The sequence below is a fragment of the Lepidochelys olivacea genome, assembly GCF_965140295.1.
Source record: "Lepidochelys olivacea isolate rLepOli2 genome assembly, chromosome: 6".
Taxonomy (NCBI): domain Eukaryota; kingdom Metazoa; phylum Chordata; order Testudines; family Cheloniidae; genus Lepidochelys; species Lepidochelys olivacea.
Genome location: NC_140416.1, coordinates 41,141,691 through 41,166,304, shown reverse-complemented (window position 1 = coordinate 41,166,304; position 24,614 = coordinate 41,141,691). Strand labels below are relative to the sequence as shown.

Sequence of the window (24,614 nt, the reverse complement as noted above, 5' to 3'; positions counted from 1 at the left end):
TTCCCACTAATTATGTTTGCAAGATTGGCATCTACTAAGAAGAACAAAATGACAGTTATTATAATGTTATTTTCAGCAATTAACATATGTGCTCTTACTTTAAGCATCTGAATAATCTCATAAACTTCAAAATAAAGTAAATTAAAGTTAAGTATATGCACATGTGTTTCAAGGATCAAAACCTAAGCCTTTCTGCTTTCTTTTCTTTTGGCCATATCCTGGGAATTCACATGAACACCCAAAACAAGGGAGACTGGATATGCTGTTTAAAGCAGTGATAATGGATTCCTGTATTTTGTCTCTGAAGAGGCCTGAAGGAGCAGACCACACATTATACTTTCAGGGGCCCAAAGAATCTGTGTAGGGAAGAAATATGTTTAGGGGGTCATTTCCAGAACAAACAATATGAACATAAATATAATGATCCTGTCCTTAGAACTCTGGTCCAAAGTCCCGACTGAATTCAGTGGATTATTCCTGATTTATACCAACGAGATAACAAACTCTGTCTAAGACTCATTTGCTGAGTGCTTGCTCAGAGGCTACAAGTTTTTAAGGGATGCGTGGAACGAGAGCAGACAACCTCTGCCATACACTGCTGTTGTGGACTATAAAAACCCTAGCAGCAACTCTGTATAGCACCTGCCATTTTTACCACCCAGATGTTGTTTGTACGTTTTTTTCAGTTTTCTCACTTACTGTAATGTATCACCATTGAAGTTTTTTTGTTCCTTTTTTTTTTTTTAAGAAGGGCCTTCACAGTCTGGCATTTGTTTGGCAGTTTTGAATTGGACATTATAACAGGGAAAAAGTAGCATAAGTGCCTCAATGGATAGATATTGAAATTGTTTTACCAACAAAATGTTACATTAAATTAGGGAATTGCAACTTGCCTGTCCCACCGCCACAAATGTAGTTTGAAATAATTTTGCCATTAAAATATTACATTTCTTCAAATGAAGTCTTCATAGACCTTCTTTCAGATAATTCTTCTCTTGCCATGCCTTACTGTAATGAAGTCTTAAGTGGAATCTCTACTATTATGTTAAAGTAAAGAAAAAGTGTTAAACTGTGCATGCTCAGTTGGTATATTTAAATGCACCAGATTCTCAGCTGGTGTCAAACTGCATAAGCAGATGGAACTATGCAGCTGAGAATCTGATCCATTTGCTGCATTTCTGAATTAAAGCAAATAAAAAATGAAAGCACATTAAAAATTCTCTAACAAGGCATATAAACTCTTTGAGACATATGAGGGGAAACCTCTTTCACTGGCATTACCCTGTCCCATGTTCCTCTCAAAATAGCTGTGGGACAGGAGACACTATTGCTAAAGAGGAGGAAGTTGTGTTGGAGGTGTGGTCTGAGGTTTGCAAAGAAGCCTAGTCTGAAGTTCCTGGCTTTAAGCCAGATGCTCAAGTTCCATGAACATGGTGGTCTGGAACCAGGCCAGTTTTTGGTGGTTTCAACCAGTGGCTCTCTAAGAACCAGAAGAGCAAGGCTAGTTGAGAGATGTAAGTCAACCATGACATCGATACTAATAGTTACAGCTTCTGGCAAGTCATGATTGGGAAATAAGGGGATGAAATAAACAGTAAATTTCCTACAAGGTGGGGAGAGAGCGTGAGGGAGCAGGCTATTCTGATGGTCATTCCTTGAAGCTGCAGGCAAATAAAGCCTCTTTTCGCTTTATAATCATTTCAGGGTAGATGCTTCCATAGCATGTGATCCGATCTGGGACTGAGAGTTCCTTTTGCTGCTTTTTTGGATAGGTTGAATTTTTAAAAAAAGAATCCCCAGACAATTAAACTTTTTAACCGTAAATTCCAGGGATGTCTCTTCTTTGTTTGGCCTTTGGCAGTTCCAAATTGCATTTAAATTCCAAATTGCATTTGCTTTTGTATTTTATTGTCTAAATTGTGGTGGAGAAAGATGACAGAAGGTTTCAAAGTTTTAAAATCAAAACCTACTGAAAATAGTGGTTTTTTTAAATTTCACTATTCTCTGTGGTGACATTCTCTACTGGTGAAGCTGGATGCTGCTGTGATGGGAACTTTCAAGATCATATTTGAACTGAAATGGCCCAAGACAATTAATTTATCTTTGGACTTGGAGGGAAATTCCATTTAATGGAGCATGATGAAGAAAAATCATTAATTGAATGAGAGAGAAATTAATTTCCTATAAGAAGAAGAAAAAAATACCGAATGGTGGAGAATACATCTCTCCATTTAAAAATACATATTTGCAGAAAACTGGAATGAATAATACTAATCCTGAATTGAATGTTTCAATTCAGGTGACTAATCTTGCGTACATTGTCAATGGTATCTGAAACCTCTGAATAAGAGTCGCTACTGTATTCTCTTGTGAGGGAACTTTGGACATGATTCAATAACCCACCAAACATATCTACATCATAGATCACTCAACCTATGAAAAAATAATTTTTGATCAGAGATTCTGTGGCATGGAAATCTGATAATGTTGGTTGAACTCATCCCCTTACAATTATATCTAATACATTACATCAAGATCTTTCAAATCAGCATATACTATTCAAGCACTGAATTGGGTCAGCTTTTCTACTTGTTGTTTAGATGGGCATACCTTAGTTTTTATATCCCTTTTTAAACTAAAGTCGTAAGAATAATGATGAGTCACAAAAATATACAGATGCTCTTTTAGAATTCAGGATAGCATTCCCTCCCTTCCCCCTGCTGTGTTCCACTGCCCCATTACCTTTTACAGAACACTCTAGGTGATTTAGGTGTAAATAAAAAAAATAAGAAACACAATTACAGTCAAAACATATACAAACCTTTTTTTCTTTTCTATTAAAAGCCTGTTTGTTTTAATTCTAAATTTCTTGATCTTTCTGGTGGCATGACTAAATGTTCTGCTAAAGCCTTTCTTATATCTGTATTTCAAATGAGATGACAGGGAATATCATCTTCATCTTTCAGGGAACATGTGATATAAATCAGTGGTGGTATCCTTGGTCAGCTAAAATGGCTTAGTACACAGTAGTAATGGAGCATTCAGCAAATGAGGCAAGACACTTCAGAACCTTAACAAGTTTTGCAAAATGTGGTAACTTTTAATTGAACTCCTGCAATTCACATAGGGTCTGATCCTGCAAAACTTTCTTCATGTGAGAAGCCTTTACTTATGCAAGTAGTCCTTCTGGACTTAATGGAACTATTAATGTGCAAGAGTTACCCTGAATTTTCACATGTTGATGTGAAAGCTGAAATGAGAACTTGGCTCACTGTATGTAGTGATAACTTTGATGTCTTAAACTATGTCTGTATATCTGCAATATGGCTGAATAGGAACAATTTCTTTCTTCCATTTTTCTTTTAAAAATAAATTCACAAATATTTAATACTTTTTTTCTCACAAATCCCTCAATGAGGTAGGGAAGGGTTAGCTCAATTTTAGAGGTTGGGAACTGAAGCACAGAGATTAAGTAACTTGTCCAAGGTTACATAAGGAGTCTGTGGTAAAACTAGTTACTAAACATAAGTCTCCCAAATCTCAGTTCAGTAACTTAATCACAAAACTGAAAAGGAGTACTTGTGGCACCTTAGAGACTAACCAATTTATTTGAGCATAAGCTTTCGTGAGCTACAGCTCACTTCATCGGATGCATACTGTGGAAAGTGTAGAAGATCTTTTTATATACCCACAAAGCATGAAAAAATACTTCCTCCAACCCCACTCTCCTGCTGGTAATAGCCCATCCAAAGTGACCACTCTCTTTACAATGTGTATGATAATCAAGGTGGGCCATTTCCAGCACAAATCCAGGTTTTCTCACACACACACACACCCCCGGAGAAAACCTGGATTTGTGCTGGAAATGGCCCACCTTGATTATCATACACATTGTAAGGAGAGTGGTCACTTTGGATGGGCTATTACCAGCAGGAGAGTGAGTTTTTGTGTGTGTGTGTGGGGGGGGGGGGGGCAGAGGGTGAGAAAACCTGGATTTGTGCTGGAAATGGCCCAACTTGATTATCATACACATTGTAAGGCGAGTGATCACTTTAGATAAGCTATTACCAGCAGGAGAGTGGGGTGGGAGGAGGTATTGTTTCATGGTCTCTGTGTATATAATGTCTTCTGTAGTTTCCACAGTATGCATCCGATGAAGTGAGCTGTAGCTCACGAAAGCTTATGCTCAAATAAATTGGTTAGTCTCTAAGGTGCCACAAGTACTCCTTTTCTTTTTGCGAAGACAGACTAACACGGCTGTTACTCTGAAACCAATCACAAAACTGTCCTTCTGCCCACCTGTAACATTCAAACTGGATGGGCAACATGCACTGGAGTTGTCCCAAATATAGTTACAATTTAAATTGGAGGTAATCAGAAAAGCCCTAGAAAAAGACTGTCAGAATTGTTGCCCTTCTCCCTTCCCTCCTTTGGATACACTTATGAAAGAAAGGTACAGTGATATTTATATTTTAGTTCTTCGGGGCAAGGAACGTCTTTTGCTCTGTGTTTTTACAGGGCCGAGCACAATGGGTTCCTGATGTTGACCAGGGTGCTACCATAATACAAGTGATAACAATAATCAACACTTAAGTAGTGCTTTACATGTTTCAACTGCTGTACAATCATTAACCCTCACGATAGCTCTGTAGGTTACTTAATACAAGCATGCTCCCTGTTTTAATGATTGGGTGGGGAGAGGCAAAAATACATATTGCCCAAGGCCACCCAGCAAAACCACTGGTACAGCTAATATTGGGACTCAAGCTCTGAATCCCATCTTTCATTTAATTCCTCTAGAAAGCCACTCGGGGTGGTACTAGGTAGCAGGAGACCTGCAAGGGAGGAAGGCTTGCCAGGCTGAGGAGTAGGCCCTCAGCTGTCCAAAGCTATCTTATATTTATGAAGATATTTGAGTACTGATTTGAGTACTGAGGATATTGAGTACTGAGGATAACCACAATTGGTATATGCTTAGAGCCAGATCTATGAAGTGCTGAGCATCTCCTGCGACATGCCAAATATTTTCAGTTCCTATCTACAGCTGAGGGATCTAAATAGCTCCTCAAATTAAATTAAGGAAAATAACATCATATACTCATTTTACAGATGGTGGAAAGAGGCACAGAGTGTTAACATGTGTTGCCCAATGTCACACAGCAGGCCTATGGTAGAATTGGGAATAGAATCCAGGTCTTCTGACTTTCATGAGACCACATTGTATGTGGATTGTACAGCAAATTGGAAGTGTCCAGTCCAAACTATTGTAGAGTTATATAAAAGCACAAGAGCCTAAGAACGTGGGTAGTTGTTTTTTTTGGGTTTTTTTTTTTTTTTTGCACAGCTGAAAACATCATGCTTTTTCACTCGCACTCCAGTGCTGCAGAACAGATTTTATGTAAACTCTAATAAATCAAAAAGCTTCACATCTAAACTGAGAGCAAGCATGATAAAATTTCAGATCAAAAGTCTGTTGTAGGGAAGGGGGGAATATTGTAAGCCACAAATATGGGTGCTTAAAGGGAATGTTCTTATCTCAACTACTGCTATAATAGTATGACAAGTATGTCTCCATTATAATCTCAAATGAGCCTATCTCTTTTGTTTTGTTTTCCCTGAGATATAGGAAAAGACAAAGATACATATACAGATGATTCAGAACATGGGAATTATGATTCTCGCACAGATCAGTCACTGCTTATTCAAAACACGGTTACCAGACAGAAACCAGAACCTCGGATTAAGTCATCTTTGAAGGTAATGGACCACAGAATTTATTAATTGATATGAATTGTTATAATGTGGTTAAATTCTGAAAAATAATATAAATTTACCTTAAAGGGAATGATTGTTACAGCTGGATTTAAAAATAAATAAATATGGGGTTCTCCGTAGAATTAAGGGGATACCAAACAATAAAGGCCCAAGTGACAATACAAATAAGGCCAGAAGTGCTCTCAAGATTTCAGAGCATGAAATCCCCAACAGATGTAATGCAAGACTGTCTCAAAGAATTAGATTCAGGCATCCCCACAGAAAGAGAAGTAAAAGTCTTCAATATTATGATGAACATGACCTACAATAACATTAGCAGGAGTTCCCTATCGAAATAAGGGCACAAGTACATCAAAAATATATAAATAAAGACAATAATTATACTGAAAGGACTAAGGCTGTGTCTTTGTGACCCATAAAAATAAGATCCAGGGGTCTTCTAAAACTTTAAAGGCTGGAATAATGTCTCGGATTAAGGGCATATGAACCACAACATATAGAGAAGTAAAGTCGGTCGTATGCATCCCAATGAATTAGTAATAGGTGTGTTCAGAAGCTTAATTGCAGTAAATTAAAAGACAAGAGTGATCTAGAAAAATAAGAAAAAAATCCTAATCCAAATATCAGTTGCAGGCAATCTCAGCTAATGAAAGGCAAAATTATTCCAAATATCGGTGGGTAACATGAAGGGACCTGTGTGACACACAGGCACAAAAACATTGGAAAAATCTACCATGATCAAGAATATGAAGAGAGTGAAAACTGTCGTTTCATCCTATTTAGCAAATTGAATTTCACTTAAGGCTTGTCTAGATGGGGACGCTCAGGAAGGTAAACTCACACTTTTAGTTAATTCAGATTAAATGTGGATTAGTTAAACTGCATTAAATCCCTGTGTGGACACTCTTAGAATTCAGTGCCCTTAATTTGGTTTAGCTTAATTCTCAAATTAATTCATAAACCAAATTAAGGCCACTTTATTTTAAGTGGGCACACACCTGTTCCACAAACCTGCATCTAGTGGGACTGAACACTTGTACTTTTTTCTACATGTTAACACCAGGTTTTATCAGCATTATGCCATTTCAGAAACCTGATTCCCATCGTGGTTTTGGCAACCTGTTAACTGAGCATTATGTATGTGCTAGGGAAAGAATCTTGTAATTACTGAAAAGATCACAGTATTGTCATTACTGTAGTTCTGCAGGAATCTGCACCACAGATGGCCAACAGTTTGTATGATCTGTGAGGTTTTCCTGCTGTGATACCTTACACATCATGGGATGCTTTTCACATAAGGTGATGAGATAAGAAATCCATTACAAACTAGACTCACCATTTCCTTTTCTTTTTCTTGTTTGTTTGTGTTACTCTCTTTGATCAAATTCTGTTCTCTGATACATCTGTGTAACCTGCATCCATTTCAGTGGAAACTGCACTAGAGGACAGAACTTGGCCCTTTGTATTGTCTTAATGGGAGGGAGGGTGAAGACAGGTTGAATAACGACTTTTTCGTAAGAAAATTTTAAAAAGAGAATTAAAGATCAGACATACACCAGCATATTAGCCTATGTTGGTGTGCTAAAAAGAGATGATTTATTCCAAGATCAATGTCTCTTACCATTGTGAAATACAGTGATGCTCACTGGTTGGTCTGTGACACGGCACTTCACAATGACTTATTCTGTTGGTGTATGGCGGTTTGGGTAATATTTTTCTGTACACATCAAGAATACTGAAAGCTACTCTAAGGCATCTGCCAAGGGGATGTGCTGTCAAAGTAGGATGAGAATAAATGAGTATTGCACATATGACCTTCACAGGTGCTAAAAGCCACAGCTGCCTCCTGACAAAACCTCCAGTTCCCCCATGACAATTTCTGCAAAGCAATTGTGTTTTCAATATACAATTCTGCAGCACATTGAAAATTAAGTATTTAGGGGCAGCATGAAAGAAATTGAATGTAATAGCACAGGGAATACTGAAGTGATTACATTCACTTTCATATTCAATAAAAGTTCAGATTAAAAAAATATTTGATCTGAATCTGCCAAAGAACTTCAGGTTAGAAAGTTAGAGGGTATTTTTTCCCCCCAGAAGTGACTAGGGATTTTGGGAGCCTCATTTTTTATGTTCCCAACTGAGACATCTAAAAGGGGCCTGACTGTCAGAGAGTGGGTGCTCAGCACTTTGTGCAAATCAGGCCCCATTTAGATTTCTGAAGTTGGGTCCCCAAAAACAGAAGTCACCTCTGAAAATCTTGGCCACATGTTACAGTTCCAGTTGAGCACCCCGTCTTGCCTGCTCACCAAATTGCTGTCAGGAAGAGAACCAGCCACTAAATCCCTGGGTGTTTGAAGCCTGAATCTGAATGGAGTCCAGGCACCCTAGGCCCACACTCAGAATGCAGAACCTCTACCTAGCACAAGGGTGACCAGATAGCAAGTATGAAAAATCAGGATGGGGTGCAGGGTAATAGGCACCTATGTAAGAAAAAGCCCCCCAAATCAGGACTGTCCCTATAAAACTGGGACATCTGGTCACCCTGCCTAGCACCTCTTTCTAAGAGCTGCAACCACCTAGAGAGGCCAACACTGGTTCTTACTTCCCTGATACTGTAAACACACCTTCTCCCACCCAACCAGCCTTCTGGTTTACGAGAAGGGGTATGTGGCCAGAGTAATACATGAAACACACAGACACTTTGCACAGGATTCTAATGCCATTGCTCTTTTCTTTACCGCACAAGAAATAGAGTACAGATCGTATAGAAAACAAACATCCTTACCACAGGGTGCCTCACTTTAGCTTACCCTTCCCTTGGACGTCCTTCGGGGACCATCTGAATTCAAGTAGATGCAGAGTTCCCCCTGCATTGAACTTCAGCAGCAGCATTCATCTGCTTCAACTTAGGAAAATGGCCAAAGATTCCTAAGAGATCAGCACCTGCTCTTGCATGTCATGTCACCTCTTGCCTCAGTTTCCTCATCTGTAAAACAGGTGTAATGCTTGCCTACCTACTGTTCGTCAAGCAGAATGATATCTCTGATAGAGGCTTTAGGTGCAAATTTTGTTACAATTTCTAAACATTGATATTAATAGTCCTATCCATTTAGCTAATAATAGGTTAAAACAGAATTAAAAGAGAGCAATATCATATGAATTTTTTGTGCCCTAATGCTACTGGAGTCGTCATCTTAAGACAAATAGCTTTTGCATTCAGTACTTAGTGATGAACTTTTGTGACTGATTTATTGTTATACCACAGACTACTACAGAATGAGCAATTGGTTGTTTCCTGTTGTTTATGCCTTGATGGACCTAGGTACATACACAAGAGTGTTTTTAAAAAGGGGAAGGCATATTAGAGTTGCTTAAATTGCATATCTCATGTGACTGTTTTTATTGCCTGGCACTTTATATTAATATGTGCTGTGCTTAGATTTCTGTGGCTAAATATGGCTTAGCTTTATGGTCAAATACATAGTATATTTTTATTACCAGAATGCTACAAAACTCTATCAGTAGTTGCAGGCTGACATTTTTGAAGTTGCATTTGAAAATTCCACCCCTGTAGGGTTTGGGGCAACCATTTTCTTCGGTGATAGTCTACCTGGGTTTGCACCCTCCACCCCACCAATATTTCCATTTCTTCAGGTCTGAATGAGACTTTGCAATCTCAGTTTCACAATAACACAGTGACTTTGTTTGTTAAGATTTTGATGCAAAACCTTAAATTGCTCCGTGATTCATGAATTTGTTAATGAACATGGTCTGGTGTCATGTTTGTAATGAAGTACAACCCATATGAAACTACCGATGATGTGGGGTTTCCATGTGAAAATTTCACTTCCATATTGAAACTAACATTTATTTTTAAAATTTATTTTCCCTTGATTTCTCATGTCACAGAATGCAAGGTTTACACGTATAAGAGCCATGGTAAAGTAAATGCAAAAAGAGCCATGTATTAATCCAAAAGTTAAATCTTTTAGGGGCTGAAACTCTTGGTGTTGATAGTTGATAAGTATAAGGAAGAGGAACAATATAGAGTGACTTAAGATGAACAGAATGGGACCAAGACGTTCAGTAGTGAGTGAGTCTTTATAAGGAACCAAACTTCTGCCAATGTGCAGGGATACATGTGCAAAATGAATGGAATGGATTGGTCAAAATTAATAATATTTCAACCAAGGAAAAGGAGAAGAAGACCAACAGCTGTAATAGTAGGAAACTCAGAATTAGAAGAATGTCAACCCTGCTGAATTTTGAATGTTTTAAAAGTATAAGTTTAAAGTTCATGAATTAAAAACCTATTGAAATGGAAAAAGCTTTAACAGGTAGACAGAAAAGGGATGTCGAACTGGGCTTTGTTGTAAAAGGAGCTGCAATTATGGCAAACCAGAAGTATATTGCACAGTATATTATATAAAAAGTATATTGTAAGTATATTGTACTTAAACGGACTGACTTTCAAAAGTGTTGCAAAATTTAAGTGTCTGCATATGGAATTGCACACTCTAGTTTGAAAAGATCAAACAAAGAGGGTACTGTAATAAAGTCCCCAGCAATGCATTTCAATATAGTCTTGGCTTGCCTGAAAGTAAGGAGAGGAGAAGTGAAATCCATCTGATTGGAGGGAAGTAAGGGAGACAGCTAAGATAACAAGCAAGGTAGAAAAGGAAGCTGAGCATGGAACGAGTGTAGTATGGCATCTGTAGAACTGAAACATTATTTACTTGTATTTTCCACTCCTTTGATTAATTACTTTCTTTCTGGTCTTACCGTTTTATTCCATACCCCTTTTTAAGTCAGACTAGTTTATTTTTACTTGTCCTATTCCAAGGGATCCTGAGTATTCTTTTGCCAGTTCAGACAACTTTATTGTCTTCTTTACATACAACACTTTATTCATATTCCTACCGCTGGGAATCCAATGGGAGCCAAAAGTGCACATCAGAGGGGAAGGATTTGGCTGTAAAAGTGCTTCAGTACATAAAATAACCAAAAGGAAGAATAAGCAGAGAGCATTATGATCTGAAAGGAGACTCACAGGAGAGTAGAACAGCTTGACAGAAAACCAATAGCAGGCTAATGCAAACTGAAAAAAACCAACAATAAATAATGTTAATGATTCAAGAGGAAATATGGGGGCTAGGGGTGGAATGATGAACCTAAAATAGAATTCATGAGCTGCTGAATGAACACACTTCATAAGTGCACAGCTCTCAGTCACTTTGAGGTTTCGTTAAATAAATGACTCAGTAAATATTTAGGAAACTGCCTTGCTAAGGAATTTTACTAGTGAATGAGTGATGAATATCATCACAATATGGGAAAATATTTTTCCAGCAGCCATGGCACTTTATGATTTGACCCTGTCAGATCTTAAGAGCAAATAACTTTTGGGCAGGGCCAGTATTCTGAGGGGGGAGCTTCAAAACCTGTTTTCTCCGGGTGTTCTCCACTCTCTGCCTGCTCCTGCCATAATACAGTTGTGTGATAGGCCTTCAACTGATCCTTCAATTGATGCTACTCATCGTTACACCCACATATATTTTCTTGTACAAATTTTATAAAATGGGTGAACAGTGGTCCTGTCAGTCTGGAGAAAAAAAATGGAACTCTCTTTATAAAGATTTCTTATATGAAGAAGCTACATTAGTAGGCAGCACCATCTTGTTATTCATAGATGACACCAGCTTCATTTAACTCTTTTCAGAGCACACTGACTGTAGTCAGCCTACCCTGGAAGATCAAGGTTCTTTCAATAATGTTTTTTAAAAGCCCCTTTTTTAGCACCACTATCACTTACTCGGTTTGGGAAAAGGACTTTTCTTTGTTCAGACGACTTTAGTTAAATTGAAAGAAATTCACAGATTAAGCTCATGTGACTCATGCTTTTGTCAAAAGAATGAACTTTAGATGTTGAACATACAAACTGCTAATTTCATAGAGCCTGTTGGCCATTGTTAATAGAAGCAGATAAAACATACTGGTACAGAACAATTTTTCTCTCTACTAACTTCTTTTCAAATTACTTTAATTACGAAAACTGTAGGTAGACTTAAGAACTACACTGTGTTCTTAAGGACGTCTATGAATGATCTTCTAACCTAATTAGGCCAGTTTTGCCCAGTGCTCAAAATAAGGGGTGAGGGGAAGAGTGATGATACTTTCCCAAACCCCATCCACCAGCAAAATCCACCTACGTGAGATGCCAGAATGAAGTGGCTGACATATTTTGCCTGGATTTTGTCTATCCTAAAAATGGAAATTTAACAGGGGGAAGGGGCTTAAGACAAGTCCTGGAAATTTGATACTATTGCTTAGTACATCAACTGGACAAGTGATATGGCACAGATTTGATGACAGACACAATGGTTTAATTTTATGCAGCCTGATTTCTTTCTATCAGGCCCTGCAATTACTTTCCCAATTTACCATATAAAATATCTCTTGAACAAGTCATAGTTACCCATTTATTTCAAATTCCCAAGGTTAACCACAACTGCCCAAGGAGGAAAGATCTATTATTAGAGGAAGGTCCACCTTGATAATCATACACATTGTAAGGAGAGTGATCACTTTAGATAAGCTATTACCAGCAGGAGAGTGGGGTGAGGGGAGAGAAAACCTTTTGTAGTGGTAAACACCCATTTTTTCATGGTTTGTGTATATAAAAAGATCTTCTGTACTTTCCACAGTATGCATCCGATGAAGTGAGCTGTAGCTCACGAAAGCTGATGCTCAAATAAATTGGTTAGTCTCTAAGGTGCCACAAGTCCTCCTTTTCTTTTGGCTAGAAAAAAGCTGCACCTAACTGGGGAATGGGAAACAGCTGCCGGTCCAATTAACCTGGGGCTATATAAAAGACTGAGCGGAAAGAAGCCAAGGGGAGCGAGGGAGTGGAAGCAGAGCGATAACTCTTCCCTCCTGGATGTAGACACTAGAACCCAAGCTGTGTATGGTGGAAAGGTGGTGGGAGAACAACCTGTAAATAAGCAGCACCAGTGGTTACTGAAACCCAGGGTCTCCGAGTGACTTTGTCAGCACAGCAAGGGCAGCAGACAAGAGGGCCCTGAAGATGGAATATAGAAGATATGTCGTCTTGTTGATCCATTCCAGCAATCTCTCAAAAGACACATCAGCGGGAAAACAAATGTCGACTGAGCAGGGTGTTGAAATAATTTCTAGAAAGCGTCTCTGAATGCTCTTGACAAATGGTGATTTCAAAAAAGGTTAAAAAGGAATCTGGTACTACTTTTAACACAAAATCCAGAAATATATTAGCAAAACCAATCACATCATCATAGCTTGAAAAGTTTCAAAAAGGCGTAAGTATGTTATTCCATATGGTATGAGTAATTTGTAATCTACAATGTTTGAGTCTTGAGTTCAAATTTACATCATCCTAAACCAAAAGTGAACATAAATTTTGGAGCTTCAGCCTCACTCCTAGAAAAAAACAATGCAAATTAACACTACTGGCAATTTGTTTCCAGGAAATATTTAAGGCTGGAAAGTTGAGTCATAAACCCCTGAATTTTGACATTAATCATAGAAAAAATGACAGTCCTTCAAATTCAGTTTTCTGCACATTAAATAATTGTAAAGGTCAGGCTAAACAGTCATGAGAAACAAATATTCATAATATTAAACCACGATCACCTCACAAGTTAGTCAGCAACAAGGATTATTTTGCTTAGTAGCATTTTCTGCAGCTCTAAGAACAATGGGGAATTCTTATTGATTGAGGATTTTACTGTATAAGACATTCTCATTCCACCTCCAGTTAGGACTGTAAAGCTGAGTTTACATTCTGCACATTTTAATGTGCAATAGCTAAGCTTTTCACACAGACTTTATTCAATTCCTGTCCCTTTTGCTCTTCCAACCATAGTCCACATATTTGTCAGTCTTTCAAATTGCCTCCATGACTTCTTCCACCTCATACGAGGTTTGACCACTCTGAAGACTTCCATCTGTCATTTTCTCTGACTTCTGACTACTTCCGACTGTTATTCTGTCAGACTGAAAACTACTTCGGGCAATGACCATCCCTTCTTGCCTGTCTGGAAAGTCTCTAGCATTTCATGGGCATCATTACGAACAAATAATAGAAATAAGTGTTTCTTTTTGCTGAGACCAACAACATTTTCATGGTAAACCCACATAATGGTCCATGTTTTTGTAGATGACAACAACTTCCATATAATTCTATCAAAGGGTCAGTAGGAATTCTAGTATGCTGCACGATTTGATTACTTTCGTGGTAGCTACACATAGGAAACCTCTTCACCTCATTAACTGGCATATGGCAGTTAACATGGCATGTGTTGAGGAACACAAGATAAAATTCATATGTATGTATTCCTTCCTTGCTTAAGGGATCCCCAGTTTTAAAACTTTCTTAGTATATTTTTGTCTCTGCAGGGGTCCATTGGCAAGGTGACTTCTTGGCTGTTAACAAGATTGGCAAGGGATAGAATACTAGATTAATATATTGATAATGGATGCTTTAGATTTAACTTTGAAGACATTCAGATACTATGATAAGGGGAAGTATCCGACCTTGAAACAGGTTATCCTTAGGCCAGTTCCTGGGATTTTTTTGTTATTCTGAGATAGGGCTTGTCTACAGTTACCAGGGAATTGACGCTGTGGCGATCGGTGAACCAGAGGTCGATTTAGAGGGTCTAGTGAAGTTTGGCAATTTAGAGGGTCTAGTGCAGATTGAAAAGGAGTACTTGTGGCACCTTAGAGACTAACCAATTTATTTGAGCATGAGCTTTCGTGAGCTACAGCTCACTTCATCGGATGCATACCGTGGAAACTGCAGAAGACATTATATACACACAGAGACCATGAAACAATACCTCCTCCCACCCCACTGTCCTGTTGGTAATAGCTTATCTAAAGTGATCATCAAGTTGGGCCATTTCCAGCACAAATCCAGGTTTTCTCACCCTCCGCCCCCCCCCACACACAAACTCACTCTCCTGCTGGTAATAGCCCATCCAAAGTGACCACTCTCTTCACAATGTGTATGATAATCAAGGTGGGCCATTTCCTGCACAAATCCAGGTTCTCTAACCTCCTCACCCCCCTCCAAAAACCACACACACAAACTCACTCTCCTGCTGGTAATAGCTCATCCAAAGTGACCACTCTCCCTACAATGTGCATGGTAATCAACGTGGGCCATTTCCAGCACAAATCCAGGCTTTCTCACCCCCCGCCCCTCCCCGGGACACACACACACACACACAAACTCACTCTCCTGCTGGCAATAGCTCATCCAAACTGACCACTCTCCAAGTTTAAATCCAAGTTTAACCAGAACGTCTGGGGGGGGGGATAGGAAAAAACAAGGGGAAATAGGCTACCTTGCATAATGACTTAGCCACTCCCAGTCTCTATTTAAGCCTAAATTAATAGTATCCAATTTGCAAATGAATTCCAATTCAGCAGTTTCTCGCTGGAGTCTGGATTTGAAGTTTTTTTGTTGTAAGATAGCGACCTTCATGTCTGTGATTGCGTGACCAGAGAGATTGAAGTGTTCTCCAACTGGTTTATGAATGTTATAATTCTTGACATCTGATTTGTGTCCATTTATTCTTTTACGTAGAGACTGTCCAGTTTGACCAATGTACATGGCAGAGGGGCATTGCTGGCACATGATGGCATATATCACATTGGTGGATGTGCAGGTGAACGAGCCTCTGATAGTGTGGCTGATGTTATTAGGCCCTGTGATGGTGTCCCCTGAATAGATATGTGGGCACAGTTGGCAACGGGATTTGTTGCAAGGACAGGTTCCTGGGTTAGTGGTTCAGTTGTGTGGTATGTGGTTGTTGGTGAGTATTTGCTTCAGGTTGCGGGGCTGTCTGTAGGCAAGGACTGGCCTGTCTCTCAAGATTTGTGAGAGTGTTGGGTCATCCTTCAGGATAGGTTATAGATCCTTAATAATGCATTGGAGGGGTTTTAGTTGGGGGCTGAAGGTGACGGCTAGTGGCATTCTGCTATTGCGTTCTTCTGCAGTTTCCACGGTATGCATCTGTCATAAATATAAAGGGAAGGGTAAACCCCTTTGAAATCCCTCCTGGCCAGGGGAAAGCTCCTCTCACCTGTAAAGGGTTAAGAAGCTAAAGGTAACCTCGCTGGCACCTGACCAAAATGACCAATGAGGAGACAAGATACTTTCAAAAGCTGGGAGGAGGGAGAGAAACAAAGGGTCTGTGTCTGTCTGTAGTCGTCTTGGCCGGGGACAGAACAGGAATGGAGTCTTAGAACTTTTAGTAAGTAATCTAGCTAGGTATGTGTTAGATTATGATTTCTTTAAATGGCTGAGAAAAGAATTGTGCTGAATAGAATAACTATTTCTGTCTGTGTATCTTTTTTGTAACTTAAGGTTTTGCCTAGAGGGGTTCTCTATGTTTTTGAATCTAATTACCCTGTAAGATATCTACCATCCTGATTTTACAGGGGGGATTTCTTTATTTCTATTTACTTCTATTTTTTATTAAAAGTCTTCTTGTAAAACACTGAATGCTTTTTCATTGTTTTCAGATCCAAGGGTTTGGGTCTGTGGTCACCTATGCAAATTGGTGAGGCTTTTTACCAAACCTTGTCCAGGAAGTGGGGTGCAAGGTTTTGGGAAGTATTTTGGGGGGAAGGACGCGTCCAAACAGCTCTTCCCCAGTAACCAGTATTAGTTTGGTGGTGGTAGCGGCCAGTCCAAGGATAACGGGGGTAATATTTTGTACCTTGGGGAAGTTTTGACCTAAGCTGGTAAAGATAAGCTTAGGAGGTTTTTCATGCAGGTCCCCACATCTGTACCCTAGAGTTCAGAGTGGGGGAGGAACCGTGACAGCATCCGATGGAGTGAGCTGTAGCTCACGAAAGCTCATGCTCAAATAAATTGGTTAGTCTCTAAGGTGCCACAAGTCCTCCTTTTCTTTTTGCGAATACAGACTAACATGGCTGTTACTCTGAAACCTGTCATAGTGCAGATTGCTCTCCCCTCGACTCCTGTACTCCACCGGAACAAGAAGAATAAGGGGAGTTGATGGGAGAACATCTTCCATCGACATAGCGTAGTGTGGTAAATAGATCTAAGCTGCATCGACTTGAGTTATGCTACTAATGTAACTCAAATTATGTAGCTTAGATTGACTTTCCCCCATAGTGTAGACCTGCTCATAGACTTGAAAAGCTGTTAACAGTGGAAAAAATTGTTCAGTTGTAAATAAATTACTTGTACCTAAATTGGCATTGTTTGATACACTTGCATGCTGGATGTTGCTAATTTCTATGCATATACCTATCTCTGCTAGCATGTGGTGCATCACTTAATGTTTTATAAACATTTTGACTTTTATGATAGTGAATGGACAAATTCTACTGGAGGCCAAAATTATCAAATATGGGTGCCTGAAGCTAGGCCTCTAAATCTGTATTTAGATACTACCTAAATGGCCAAATTTTCAAACCTGCCAGGCTAAGAGGTTCCAGTTACTTCACAGGGATTGTGCATACTCAAGCCATCTGGAAATCAAGTTGACTTTATTTAGGTGTCTTAAATGTGGAGCATAATTTGGCTTTACAATTGTAAGGTACAATTACAATTTATTGACAAAACATATGTGTAGTCCTGCCACAGGTTTATAGGGGAAGAAGGCTGATCATAGTTAAGATGTAGGGCTGGAAATCAGGAAACCAGTATTCTATTTCAGCCTATGTCCAAGGCTACTTCTGGGCAAAATCCTGACCTTGTTGAAGACAACTATACTTTTGTTGTTAGTTTGAACCAGGATTTCACCCTCTGGGCCTTAGTTTCCTCATCTTCTACTAAGGAAAAATAATAAAGCCATGGCCAATGGGGTGATATTAATTATTTATTCAGTACTCTAGGTGTGCATGGCAATTCACAGACCACTAAAATACATGGCTCAGGAGTCTGCCCACACAGAAGCAGGATCTTGGCGTGCTAGGACGTTGTGTTTAATTTTTTTTTAAAACATGGGAATTTCAAATAGGCAATGGTCTATAAACGCTGTTTATTATTTACTGTACATCGTAAGGCCAGAAAGACTAGTTGGATCTGATTTACAGTTTTACAAAGATTTGTACAGATTTACAAAGATTTACAGTTTCATTAGCCACCCACATACCCTATTATTTCTTGTAGATTCACTGAAAAAATGCAAGACATCTGTGTAAATCTTGTTTTAATATGTAGTTTCATTAGTGGTAATAGCCCATCAAGATGATTTTTCCTGTATAGTGAGGTGTCACACTAAATTCACAAGCTGTCATCCTGATCCTGTCTTCCTAGAAGTGGAAGTTTACAGTTGGCTGAATATCATCGCTTTTAAATGAAGGAGATTTTTCAGGATAATGTCTCAGAAGATTGGCCTTCCTTTTGTGGGTGCAATTTACACCCTGGGGTTTTGTTGCTGCAAATCAGTTGCAGAAAGGAATCTGAATGTTCATACCAGATTGCAGGCACTAGTCAGGTGGTTACATTTTTTATTTTTTGGGGTTTTGTTGTTGAATACTTAAGGGCTTTATTTGTCAACATTTATGTAAGTGAATATTCCCATTGCAACTTGCGGCTGAGAATGTTGCTGGACCTTACATATGTGACACCCACTCCCTTGAATTCCTTGCAAAAGAGCAATTCATAGTCACAATCCATCAACTCAGAAACCCAGAGACTGCTCTCTCCTTGTATAGTGCCCCATAGGGGGTAGGAAAGAGAGAAGACCATCAGCTGACTTCCTGCTCCTCTGCCTTGACCTCGAAGTTAGCTGGGTGCACTGGGAGGGAGTAGGCACTTTTCTGAAGAGCAATCTAGGTTTCTTTGGATCAGTACAGCCTGCTCAGGGCTATGCTTAAAGGGGCAATCTAGCTCTCCATATGCTGTATATATAACATATAGTAATACTTTCAACAGTGTTTTCATTTATGTATGATTTATAGCTATTGATTAAATTACTAGTAAATGAAAATGCTTTCTTTAATACCTTGCTGTAATGCATGTTACAGAATGCATTAGTATCACATGAGTAACAGATAATTCTATAACAAATGGTTGATAAGCCTGTTATGTGTAGATATTGTTGAAACAACATCTACAAGCAAACAGATTTTAGGGTTACATAAATTTTCAGTGCCATATAATTTCTGAACAATAGTATACTTTTTCATACAGTACATTAAATTAAACTTTCACACAGTAGGAAATGTTACCAAAATCCATCCAATGAAACAATCAAAAAAGGCTCAGACTCATTTTATGGAAAACTTTCTTCGTGTCTAATGATTCATTAGATATTACTAATGAGTTAGCAATAAATGTAGAGCCCAATAATGCAGACTTTCCCCCGGTTTCCCTGCCAGTTGCAGTTCTGCCTGAATAAGGGCTGCTGGACTGGGGCTCCTAACAAGAGTCAGTAATATGTTAATATATGAGTGAATATCAAGGTGACAAATCAAACACACAAAAGTAAAGCCTCGGTGTCCACTGTCTTCGTATAACTGATTATCTCTGTGTTCTCACTATGTCTAAAGCCATGCCAGGCAAATTTATGATACCTCAAATGGCTCTTTTTTTATTAATCTCTATGGAGTAAGTCACACTGCAAGGAATCAGACTACAAGAATGTCTTTTTCCAAAAACTTACAGCAAAGCAAGTGGGCCAGCATTTTGAAGTCTCAAGCTAAGGGAGGATACAGGAACAACAGTGGGGGGAGTTCCTTTTGTTACTCTGAAGGAAGTCTTTAGACAGAGCCTCTGGTTGTCTCCTACATTGCCTTGAATGCTTCTAAATGTGTTTGGATACTAAACTCTAATTTTGGTGTACAAAAGAAAAGGTAATTTTTACAAACATTTCATATTACAATGTAGTAAATGGGTATGTTCTGACTAAAAGGAAAAAAAATGTTTAACTGCTTTTGGTTCAGGAAAGCATAATGTTACTGAAAAATACTAGATTTCCCATTTACATAATGTATATTGGAGACACATATTATGGCTTTAAAAACCAGAAATGTTACTATCAAACTGTTTTATGGCTGATGTTAAAGTAATACTAAAGTACTGATAGTTTAAGAAACTACAAACATTTGCCAGCAGAGATGTGATCAATACTGGAGTTTTCCCTTTTCCAAATAATGATTATGCAGCTATCACATTTACTCATTCATAAATGTCTGTTAAAAAAAATTAATATATAGTGGGCATAATATGGGAAGTCATAGGGTTACCTTTACAAGGACCACTCTTAACTTGCTAATTGCCGTAGATGGCTAAATAATGTTACCTGAGTATTTGTTGTATTTCCTACATGGAATAGAAGAAAGTATAGAGAATACTGCACATAGAGAGGTAGTGTTACTTAATTCCATATGCTCTGATACCATAAGGAAAACTGACAACCTTTTTTAAGAGCAATCACACTTTTCCTCCCAGAAACTCACAATTTTAAATATATTTTTTGCAACTTTCTTTTTACAAAATGTTTTCCATTTTTCTTAAAATAACAAGTGTTTGTTAAAATTAAAGAGACATTTGCATAATGAAGCTTAAGTTCACCATATATACAATGATTCTACTGGAAATAATTTAAGATAACCTGAATCACAGCACACAGAGAAATGGAATTCTATAAAATACAGTAATCGAGTAAAAACAGACTCTGGGAGTTTAGATTTATCATTACTTTAGTCACTGAGAATCTTTTATAATGATATGAGTGAAGTCCTCTGTCTTTCAGCACATTTAATGCTTACAGTATATGGAACAAGCTTATAAGTAAATGTTGACAATGGGACAATGGGAATTTAACCGCTGATTTCAGTAGTAGTAGGATTTGACCCATTGTCTCACAGTGTAAAGTGCGGGGTATTATGTGTGTACACAGCATATATATACATATATGTATACTGACAACATTTCTATGACTTTGACTATATATGTATCAATATTTTAAACAACAAATTCTGACTTTAGATATGAGAGTAACATCTAAGTATCAGAGAGCAATGTAACGTATAAAGCCCAGATCCCGCAAACACTTACACATATGCTTAACTTTAAGCATCTGAATAATTCTAATTGGCTTCAGTAGGAACATTTGCATGCTCAAAGTTAAGCATCTTTGCAGGCTCATGGCCTAATTCTCTGTAGGGAAGACTAACTGCTTAACGTTCTGTTTCTCTCAGAGTTCATAGAGTCTGTCCATATAAAATATAATGTTTTACAGTGCAGTTTCCTTTCAAAACTCCTGAGTGAAGTTAAACTCTTTCTCAGTGGTTCTACCATGTGAAATGTACTGTCGTTATTAACACATTATACAGTCCTAGTATTGCTCTAGCTATCTTCAGTTACTCATTAGAGGACCAATATCACTTAAAGGAGCCTATAATATTTTAAAATACACACACATACAAGTCCACAGAACGGGGAGTAATCTCCTGGATCTTGATCAAGGTTATTAAATACCTCAAAAGTAGAGGTGCTCAGGTCCAAGTTATGTGTTGAACCTATCTCTAATAAAGATGTTCAGAGAGTAAAGGCAGATAGTAGTAGAGAAAAATCTACTATAGTGATTGCTCCTTTAAAACTTGACAGATTTCCCTTATATGTATACAGAACTTCAGTTTTTGTAGAATTCCTTATACATACTACTGGAAATATCATGGGGTAGTGTGACCAACTCTCTCAATTTTATCTTGAGTCCTGTAATATTTGGCATTTTTCTTAGATTCCCCAGCCTCTACAATCATGTTCTTGCCTGAGAATGTGGGGGGGTGGGGAGTTTATTAGTAAATTTCAAGCCCTTATGACTGCAGAGAAGAGCTCGAAAGTATGACTCCTTAAGCATTCCAACACCAGAAGTCCAAATAAAAAGAATCCCATGCTTATTTTTTAAAATTCCATAATTGATAAACCAATCTCATAAGTTTAGGGAACTTACCCATGATTTTTGAATGCTTGGAATTGGCGATACTGCATTGAAAATACTCAGGAAATATTATTGGCAAGCTTTAACTGTGACTAGCGTAGGTAATTTTGCCAATCCCCCTGCCAATGCAAAGTTGTTGCCTACAATATATTTTCTAGTGCTTTGTGCAGCTTAGTTAAACATATCCAGGGATGGGGTTTCCAGCATATACTTAAGCATTATGTAACTGCAAGAGAAAGACTGAATGGCAAAGTCCCCACTAGACAATCCCCTGTTCTAAATGGTCTATGGATTGTTAAGAAGGAAATGAGGTAAATAATTCAATACACTTATAATACTACATGTTGTGTTTTGGGGCCTGAGTGCACTGAGGGTATGTCTACACAGCAATTAACCACCTGTGGCTGGCCCATGGGAGCTGACTTGGGCTCAGGCTGTGGGGCTGTAAAATTGCAGTGTAAATATTCAGGCTTGGGCTGGAGCCCAAGCTCTGGGACCCTGTGAGGGGAAGGGTACCAGAACCTGGGCTCGGGATGTGGGTGTTTCATTACTGTGTAGACATACTCTTAGGCACTTGGAAGCCTAGCCCCTAGTCAATAAGCATAATTATTCAGTCATGACTATTGAAAGTCAGTGTTCAAATTTTGAAAAATTAATTGCATGTAGGCAGTGAGGCTGCATGACTTAATACATTATTCTTAGCTCTTATACAGCATCTTTCAAGAATAGATTTCAAAGCACTTCACAAAGAAGGGCAGAGTCTTAACTCTAAAATCAGAGGGATAATAAAAATGGTCTGGATTAAAAAAAAATTAAAATTCCAAAATACTCTTTTCATGGGCAACACAGCAGGTGGCATATAAAGAAAATGTGTGTGAAGCATAGTATAAAGGTTATATCTGCATTCCTTTGCGATCACCTGCATAATTACTCATGGTTTTGCCATCAATGAGTGATGCAATCATCCAAAACTGGTGCCTGTAGAATATCTATACCTCACGAGTCATTGTGTATTCGCTTTACCCTTCTGAAATGTATTTGTTTATTTTGATCTTTTAAAAGATCGCAGCTCAGCTAAATGGTGAGGCTGTTTACATGGTGGAAAATTAGCAGCTGTTTAACACTATGTAGTAACACCACAGAACAGGAGGAGCAAATATCCTGGTTAGGGTCTGATTCTAAGATCGCTGAAGTCAGTGTCCAAGGAGCCCAAGTGACTTTATAGGTTTGAATTAAAACCCATTTATCTAGTTTTAGGAATTTGGAAATGGAACTTAATATATTGTCATATTCATTGATTTTCATTTCATTTTTAAATGTATTCCTTGGCCATGATGCATAAAAAATGGAAATATATTAAGACAGTATAACTGTCAACAAACTAAAAATCCAAAAAGTTTGCATCATAATCCCACTTCTTACCTCACAGGGCTGCTGTGAGAATAAGTACATTAAAGATTGGAAGTGGTTTGAGATCTACTGATAAAAATCACTATATAAGAGTGAGATGGTATTATATAATGGTACATACTTCAGTTGCAACTAATCCCCCCTGGTATTACGATATAACATTGTTTTGAGTTAACACCATCTGGTATGGTGTTATGCATCCAAGATTCTGCGGTGTATGTTAAATGTGTTGCACCATATCAACTGTTGAACTGTGCTTTATTTGAGATGTGAAAGCAATAGTTCCTTTGCAAAAGATGAGGCAAAGCTGCTGACTGAAAGATGCAGGATTAATACAGCATGTATATATGTTTTTGTGTATGTACCTGTGTGCATCTACACAACACATACTGTATGCAGTGGTGAGATCCATCTGATACTTACATTTGATGTGGACACAGCAGCAAAATGAGGACAGACACATGCATCGAATTAAGTGGCAGGTGGCAACTTTTAATAAACTTTAAAACAGGGGCAGGGAGCTATTCACCCATCACCCATACCATCCTTTAGCAGGAAATTAATTGTTTCCAGTGTGGGAGTTACAGGGCTCCTATCTTATAACCCATAATGTGGGGTAGGCTGCCTTCACACTATGTCCCCAGGTCTCTGAGCTCTAGCAATCTCCCCCTCCCCCATCAGGGGAAAAGAGATTGCAGCGGGGTGGGGAACGTGGCCACAAGGACCCCAAGTTCTCACTCTATCGCATGAGCCCAATACCCATCACCAAAACCCCAGGTCTTTTTCCTCTGGGAACTGTTCATTTTGTTCTCTTAACTGAACTGCAAACCAGGCATGAGTTTATATATAACATATATACATATAACATATAAACCACACCAACCTAGTACCTCAGTTAGATATTAGGCGCATTCAGATTGTAGTTTGAAGATGCTGTGAGGAAGGCAAAAAAAATTCCCTGGTCTTCTGTCAATTGGCCCATGGGAGGAAAAAAAATCCTTCCTGACCCCCTAAACAGGCAATAGGATAGACCCAAACCATTTCTCTGGCTTGGTTCCTGTTCCTAGTTCTGGGGGGTAGGATGGGCTCCTGGAATGGAACCGAAAGAGGCTCAACATGGCCCCTTCACCTTGTTAAATCCTGGGAGCTGGGGAATGCTGGCCAATCAGCACCCCTCTCTCTCAGCTGACCAATCAGTGCCAGAGACTTCCAGTGAGAGGAGCTACCTATTGTCCTTTGGCAAGTGGCTCCCTTCCTTGCTGCTGGGGCTGTCCCCCTTTCACTGCGAGCCCCATCAAGTTCCTTCATGCATTGATGCAGGTGGATGGCATTTATCCTTCACCTGAATCACCTTCACTCTTCCCAGTAATCACACCTATCTGCCAGGGCTATTTATAACATTCCAAAACTCTGAACAGCTTTGAAACCAATTAAATTGCACCAAGGACCGGGATT

General features: G+C 38.7%; 1 protein-coding gene across 1 annotated transcript in view; it reads left to right on the top strand.

Annotated features, from left to right (window-relative positions):
• ANO3 (anoctamin 3) overlaps window positions 1–24,614 on the top strand; it is a 227,108-nt gene that overhangs the window by 93,795 nt on the left and 108,699 nt on the right. Inside the window, exon 4 of the mRNA XM_084629858.1 lies at window positions 5,621–5,757. Within this exon, the coding sequence (XP_084485984.1) occupies window positions 5,621–5,757 (137 nt within the window). The remainder of the gene's footprint in view (window positions 1–5,620; window positions 5,758–24,614) is intronic.